At 40.4% G+C, this 7,678-nt stretch overlaps 1 protein-coding gene across 2 annotated transcripts; it reads left to right on the top strand.

The window, feature by feature from the left end:
- The first annotated feature begins 319 nt into the window (after window positions 1-319).
- On the top strand, window positions 320-3,961 carry LOC123992757 (mitochondrial uncoupling protein 2-like). Of its 2 annotated transcripts, none has more exons than XM_046294248.1 (9): window positions 320-432; window positions 655-816; window positions 1,042-1,157; window positions 1,319-1,484; window positions 1,769-1,976; window positions 2,129-2,332; window positions 2,566-2,667; window positions 2,757-2,937; window positions 3,078-3,961. In XM_046294248.1, exons 4-9 carry the CDS (start codon window positions 1,359-1,361, stop codon window positions 3,190-3,192), a joined length of 936 nt encoding a protein of 311 aa, XP_046150204.1. In that variant the 5' UTR covers window positions 320-432; window positions 655-816; window positions 1,042-1,157; window positions 1,319-1,358; the 3' UTR covers window positions 3,193-3,961. The 2 variants fall into 2 exon arrangements, with proteins under 2 accessions (XP_046150204.1, XP_046150203.1); XM_046294247.1 differs by having other exon boundaries at window positions 1,271-1,484.
- Window positions 3,962-7,678: the final 3,717 nt, after the last annotated feature.

The following is a 7,678-nucleotide window of genomic DNA, read 5'->3' as shown; positions in this document are numbered from 1 at the left end:
AGTTTGTTCTTAAAGTGACGTCACCTTTGTTTGGATTTCAGTAGCTGTCATGGTAAGTGGGCTGGTGTTAGGATATGTATGTAATAGTTGTATGTTGTTCTATTCTCTGCGTCACCAGGCAGTCACACACTGTTCAAGAGCCGCTTCTGTTCCTGAAACCAGAGACTGTAGGAACTTCTGATAGTGAAAACATGCACTAGCTCAGGCACACAGCCTCTCGGGGACATGTATGGATTGGCTCAGCGGATGGGTGCATGGGCGTTTTTATATATATAATTTTGGAGTGTTACATAATTATTATAAAGTCTAAATTAGCTCTGTGCTATTTCAACAAGTCTTATTGCCTTGGCTCCCTGCTGAAATGAAATTCGTTGGATGTAATACCTTTTGAGTTTAAGACGACTACTGTATCTTGCATATCGGCTGTTCATTGTAAGTGAAAATTACCAATTACCACATAATAAATGATGTATCAAAGAGTGTTGCATTTTTAATCAAAAAAGGCTAAATGCAGTTGAAAGTGTGGGATCTTGACTCATTTGGTTTGAATCGATAACAAAATCAGATCATTGTCATCGCATACTAGACAAATCATTGAGCCAGCCATGTGTCAACATATCTCATGTGCGACACGAGCTTACGCATACTTTTCAGGTCAATGTATGTCATGGAACTATGTGTGACAAGGGATGGGCAGGCTATAATAATCCACACCCACCCCAGGGCGTGAGAATCAAATCTGAACTCTCTCAAGCCAGTGCTCCTCAATAGAACCTCCCTCAGATTTTGGATTACAGTACTTTTCATTCCAATCAGGTAAGCCTAATGTTATACCAATATTTGTTGTATTGCTAGTTGTTCAATATCCATTTTGCCCATCTAATGTCTGCTTAACATTTATCTAGAGCTTCCATTTAGAATTTGAAATATGACCTAACTTGTACTACACATTTTAAAAGCTTATTTTAATTTTACACGTGCTTATGGGGTATGCCAAAGTATTTTTTTTTCATATTCGTTTCATGTTCGTATGTTTCACAGGCGGTGGTATGCTATTTTGGAGCAATTTTATGGAACAACAAAAGACAAGAGGATCTTACATTCATAAAGATAACTTTCCAATACCTGAAACTTGAACATCAATTGCATCTGTCTAAGTAAGTGAGATTTGGGGTGCTTACAATAATCATTCAATGAATACTGACTAAAAAGCCATCTTTGTGTTCCTTGATTCATTCTGATTACTTACTATTTGCTCTATACTCTTTAGGAATGGACAGAACCTATTAAACTACGTTATATCTTCTGTACGTGTAAGACCTTCAGTACTTTAGGAAATTATCTGCACCATCTCAGTCATGGCTGGAGTGAAGCCCACAGACTTGGCCCCTACAGCTGCTGTTAAGTTCTTTGGTGCTGGAACTGCAGCCTGTTTTGCTGACCTGATCACCTTCCCTTTGGACACAGCTAAAGTTAGGCTGCAGGTGAGAGGGTACACATGCTTTACATACAGTAAAGTGATTTTTGCAACCATGATTATGCTTAAAAAGTAAGTAATGGTTTCTGTTCCATTATCTTCACTAGTATACTATTTAGAACGATGCAATGTATTGGACATGCACACTTAAGTGGTATGTTAGTATGGTCATTGCAATGTTGCCATGTTCTACATAACAATTATGTAAAGGTATTCTGTCTTGATTGAATTTTGTCACTAGGATTACTTTAAATACAAAGATGAATAAACACTTGTGTTTGTCTGTCTTAGATCCAGGGTGAGTCCAAGTCCTCTGAAGGGAAGATGGTGGTGAAGTACAGAGGTGTGTTTGGCACCATCAACACCATGGTGAAGACAGAGGGGCCCAGGAGCCTCTACAATGGCCTGGTGGCAGGTCTCCAGAGACAGATGAGCTTTGCCTCGGTCCGCATCGGCCTCTATGACTCCATGAAGCAGTTCTACACCCGGGGAACAGACAGTATGTAACCTAACAGACATTTTCATTTTATTTATCTCTCAATTATATTTTTATCTGATTTAGTGCAAATAGAATATCATGAATCTGGCTGAAAGAATGTGGCTTGGTGTTTTATGACAGCATCTCTCATCCTCGCTACTCCTCTCTCATAGATGCAGGCATTGGGAGTCGGCTGATGGCAGGCTGTACGACCGGGGCCATGGCAGTAGCCTTTGCTCAGCCAACAGATGTGGTGAAAGTGCGGTTCCAGGCTCAAGTCAGGGGAGCAGAAGCGGAGGGGGTGAAAAGATATAGCGGCACCATGGATGCCTACAGGACGATCGCCAGGACTGAGGGCATCAGAGGGCTCTGGAAAGGTAGGCCGAATTCAGTCTGAATTTCAGTCCAATTAGGAACATTTGCTTTACGTGCATAAAAGATCGAATCCCCAAGCTGACAAGGCAGTTAACCCACTGTTCCTAGCCAGTCATTGAAAATAAGAATTTGTTCTTAACTGACTTCCCTAGTTAAATAAAATAAAATAAAAATGTAAGATAAAAAGATGATTCCATAATTGTAATTACCAGTTTCATTCATAATTTTCCTTCAGGTTGTGGCCCAAACATAACTCGTAACGCCATAGTGAACTGTTCGGAGCTGGTGACTTATGACATCATCAAGGAACTTATCCTGCAGTATAACATCATGACTGGTAAGCAGGCATGTGATTTGTTTTATACCACACAGGGTACATTTGAATCATTTCAAGTACTTCAAAGTTTTTTTTTTTTTTTTTTTCAGATAACCTGCCCTGCCATTTCACAGCAGCCTTCAGTGCTGGTTTCATCACCACTATTGTGGCATCTCCTGTAGATGTAGTGAAGACCCGGTTCATGAACTCTGCAGTTGGAAAATACAACAGTGCTATTAACTGTGCTGTTACGATGATGAGAAATGAGGGACCCAAAGCCTTCTATAAAGGGTGTGTAGTAATCAAAAGCCATTTCTAAATTCCAATTGCTTTCAAATCATCTTTGGCTGAATCAAGATTCCTAGATATGAACAGTGAATTAAGTAAATTGTTCTGCTTGGTTAAATATTCTGATTCTCCTTCCCCTCCAGGTTCATGCCTTCTTTCCTTCGTCTTGCCTCCTGGAACATCGTAATGTTTGTCACATATGAGCAAATCAAGAAACACGTGATGAGAGCACAGCAGTCCTGGGAGTCTCCTATCTAACCTGTCTCACCCGACTGCTGTGTGGATTTCTCCTACTGACTATGATGTTCAAGCCATGATCGCCTGTATAGGCAGAGTACATTTTCATCTAAAGGAGGAACCACACAAGCATTAGCCTGGTCCCTGATATGTTTGTGACAAGGAGTTGGCATGATAGCACAAACAGACTGACAATCAAGCTACGAGTCTGACTCTGACTGGGATGTGTGACCCAACGTGTCTCCATGATGCCTTGTCCCAGACAGCGAGACCATGGGCCACACAGAGACTATTGACACAACTTTGTGACTCAGTAATGGAATGAATGGCCTGGTAAACCCCTATCTAACCTGTGTTTAGGTTAGGGATACTGTATTATGCTTCCTCGCTGGTCGATAAGGTGCATAATGTGACCTTCAAATGTTATTTAAGTTGTGTTATTTAGAATACCTATTTGAAATGTATGAAAACTTTACCACAAAATATCCATGAACCTGGTGGTTTTGTATTCATAACAAATAATCCAACATTCTAGTAAGCAATGCAATGTCATAACCATTCACTTTTAAATAAGGAGGTGGTACTATGCATTTTACAACTGTATGTGAAGTTGTTTGATATTATTTTATTACTGCTGATATGCAGTAACTGCAATTTTGGACCAAGCCTTGAAGAGTCCAAAATAATTAAGAATATAGGATGACCTAAATATGTTATTTATTATGTCCTGTTATGTTATTTTAGAAGTAAAATATTATTTTTTCATTAGTAAAATAACTGAATTTCAGAATAGCTGTCTGGTAGCCTTTTTCTGCTTAGTGTTCAGAGGTGTGTCACAAATGACACAGTATTACCTATTCAAATAACTTTTATTTGTAACATACTTAGTCTACACCTATTGTTTACTAACAGTAAAATGCTTACTTACGGGTCCCTTTCCAACGATGCAGAGTAAAAATATAAATAGTGACACGAGGAATTAGTACACAGTGAAAAATTTGTACAAGTAAAAATTAAATAACATGGCTATATACAGGGTGTACCAGTACAGAGCAGGGGTGCACTTCTTTTGATCAGGGCCCATGGGGAATAGGGTTCCATTTGGAATGCAGACCACAGGTGCTTGTTAGTTTGAAAATGTTCACAGAACTAGGTCAGCCAAAGCTTCCCCATATGTATTCATACACAATTAAACCCCTCTAAGAGTCACCCAATACATACTATACCAATGGAGAGTGACGCAGATACTCCATTATTCGAATACACATAGCTAGTTGTTCTTGGAAGGAAATATAAACACCCTCATGAAGATGTATTCCTTATTTAAGATGATAGCCTTATTTGGTATTGCTGTGCATTGAAGAGGTTCCTTTCAGATACCTTTCAGTGTTTCGATAGTGTCATTAAATCCAAATTACTTTAGTAATTGTGATCATTTGTAGGGTCATCTGTGGCCTACAAATTGTATAGTGCTCCCCTATTGATATAAAATAACTGGAGCCCATTGACTTCAACTGATAAAATTGCCCAATTACAGTCGCTTAGGACAGTAGAGGCTGCTGACATAGCTGTAACAGAAGTAAGCTGTCAAACAAAGGCCTTCACATCCACTGCATCACTAATCAGCTCCTGTAAACTCACTGGCCTCTGACAGCTAATAAGTACAGCGAGCTTGATTAGGCAAGATGGCAGTCTGGCTAACCTTATGGCTGACCAGGCGAATCCTTGGTCTGGTGATCCACATAACTTGGGGAACAAATGACAACCACTGAGTAAGGTAGGCAGAGTGTTAGTCATTCAATGGAATCAGGCAACTGTGCTTTCATTATGAATTTTAGGAACAATGAATCAACATTAGGTTTGGATGTAATAAAAAGTATAGAGAATGTGTGATTTAGAGGCTTGAAAAAGCTTGCCGTTTGACAGTTCCAGACGTGGTCCTTGGCTGACCTTAGCAGGAGTCTCTGTGGAGAGAATGATCTGAGACATCAAGTGTAGCTAGGTGAAGAGTTTGAGTACACCCTGTGATGTGACTGTTGATGTGGTCACTCGGGTGGTTGATATGGACCCATCCGGCAGTGTACTGGAGCAGAGCTGAAGGAGTGGTAGACATTAGGCAGATTAATAGCAGAGGTGAGACCTTAGAAAACATGGCAGATATTAGGAGGGGGGCTCAGGGGCAAGTCAACTGATGGAGGCTCCCTACGATTGTGATTCTCAGTGGGCCTTTAGTGTTTCTCTCCGGCTTGATAAACTCTTGGGTTTTCTCTGCCTGAACCAGACGTACATGATCTTTGACAGGACCTTACACCTTACAAGATCTTTGACAGGACTCCACAAAATGCTCTAGGGATATTCTCCCATCTGTGAATTACTGTGAGAGAGCCTTTAAGATAGAAAGACACAAAATGTTGGTATTGTCTACTATTACACTCAGAGGATAGGAATTTGATTGCTTAATTGATCATTTGTGTTACACAATTATTCCAGCCTTACTGCACATTCTTCTTCAGAGTGGGCCAGGTTCTTCAGGAGAAGCCACTGGACCATGTGAAGGCTATGTTTCTCTAGTAAAACTACTAAAGGAAACAGTATATTTGTATAATAAAAGGGGCATAAACACAGTTTTGACTAACTGACAAAATTGCAGAAGCAGTTGGAGAGAATGACAAGCATTCTGGAACTTTAATGTTCCCTAAAATAATATAAAAATGTGACATTCAAACTCATCAAGTCGGTTATGTTTGGCTTGGATGATATTGGTAAGTTTCTCCACTTCCTGGTACTTCTTGGCTAACCATAGCTTACCAGTGCTGAGCTACTGTTGGAGACCAACACAGTCTCCTTTGCCCCCGAATGACATTCCCCCCCAAAATGTTGTCATATCTTACTAATGACCCTAATAACACCCTGTATGACCCTGTTCAGTCATATTTTACAGGAACTAATACATATATTGAAATATTTGCTGACCCTCAAAATATACCCATTCTAAAGTGAATAAAAAGTTGCATCACTAAAACACAATAAACAAAACACTCTTTATATACAGAGTAACGTCAAACGGTGTGTAAGATTTTCAGTAAATAAAGGGAAAAGACCCTTTGGCTGAATCTGATGATCTGCCTAATTTATTTCTCATCCTGCAGAAACACCCGCAATTCAACAGTCCTCAAAAACCTTATTTGGTCAGATACGGACTTTGAGTCTCAATGCCATCATGTCCAAGCAGCATACTTTTTATCTGGAAATGTTCCTTTATTTGGTCCCCATGATGCGCATCGGGTGATTAATTAAGCATGATCATCACACTAGTAACTCGTAATGACATGACAGTGTCATTATCTTCACCATAAAACTGCAGTTTTCCCTTCCAATGAAGAGCAACGTAGACCACGCTCCAAAATAAAGATGGAAAGTGTTGTCCTCTGCTGGAGGTTTTGAGAAGCACACGGGTTTCTGAGAAGATATTGAGTTTTGTATTACTGGTACATCGCGGGAGGGTCGTCACTAGTTACCACAGCCACAAAGTCATAAACCTCGCCTATTTCTGCAGGGGGGGGCTTTGAGACTTGCTCTAAAGGCTTCAGGGCCAATCAGAACACTCCGTCTCCTTTATGGTCCATGCTATCCGGGGACGTCCCTACCTCACTGAAGTTGATACCATCCTGCATCTCACTGCTGGCTTGCCTCTGAAGCTAAGCCGGGTGTGTCCAGGTCAGTCCCTGGATGGGAGACCAGGTGGTGTTGGAGTGCCATTAGGAGACACTCTTTTCTCTGAAGAAAAAAAGATCCCAATGCCCCAGGGCAGTGATTGAGTACATTTCTCTGTGTAGGGTCTTTCGGATGGGACGCTGAACAGGTGTCCTGAGTCTCTGTGGTCACTAAATACCCTATGGCACTTATCGTAAGACTAGGGGTGTTAACCCTGGTGTCCTGGCTAAATTCCCAATCTGGCCCTAGTGGCCACCTAATTATCCCCAGCTTCCAATTGTCTCAGTCATCTCGTCTCCCCTGTAATTGTTCTCCAGGTCATTGTTTAAATGACAATGTTTTCTCAGTCAACATACCTGGTTAAATAAAAAATACAATTTAAATGGTTAGGGTAGCTGTGAAAGTGATACAAATAGTGGAATGATACCATATTTGGACTAGATAAGATTAACATGGTTAGAATGTTGTTATATAAATTCAACAAAAGACAATTAGTTAATTTGGCACATAAAAAGTATAAATCATTTGAAATCACACTGTGGATGTATTATACATTAGAATTGCATTGGGGACATACTTATATTCACTGTACAGCCTTACCTATGGATCTTGGGTCCATGAATTGGGGTATCAGCGTACTCGTGACACCAAGAGACTAGAATTCTGAAGGGTTTTCAAAAAACTTGAGTACATTAGTATATATGAGTTGACAGAAAACAAAGTACTTGTTCGAGAGCATCCTCACGGGTTGCATCACTACCTGGTATGGCAACTGCTCAGCCGCCCCGACCGC

This window comes from Oncorhynchus gorbuscha, linkage group LG13 (assembly GCF_021184085.1).
Source record: "Oncorhynchus gorbuscha isolate QuinsamMale2020 ecotype Even-year linkage group LG13, OgorEven_v1.0, whole genome shotgun sequence".
Lineage (NCBI taxonomy): Eukaryota > Metazoa > Chordata > Actinopteri > Salmoniformes > Salmonidae > Oncorhynchus > Oncorhynchus gorbuscha.
This window is presented reverse-complemented; position numbering and strand designations above follow the sequence as displayed.

What these genes read in the sequence shown, in the direction of transcription:
- LOC123992757 (XM_046294248.1), top strand. Translation starts at nt 1,359, where the DNA reads ATGGCTGGAGTGAAGCCCACAGACTTGGCCCCTACAGCTGCTGTTAAG. An exon ending in CTACACCCGGGGAACAGACA is followed by an intron (nt 1,977 to 2,128) that starts GTATGTAACCTA and finishes CCTCTCTCATAG; the next exon opens with ATGCAGGCATTGGGAGTCGG. An exon ending in CCCAAAGCCTTCTATAAAGG is followed by an intron (nt 2,938 to 3,077) that starts GTGTGTAGTAAT and finishes CTTCCCCTCCAG; the next exon opens with GTTCATGCCTTCTTTCCTTC.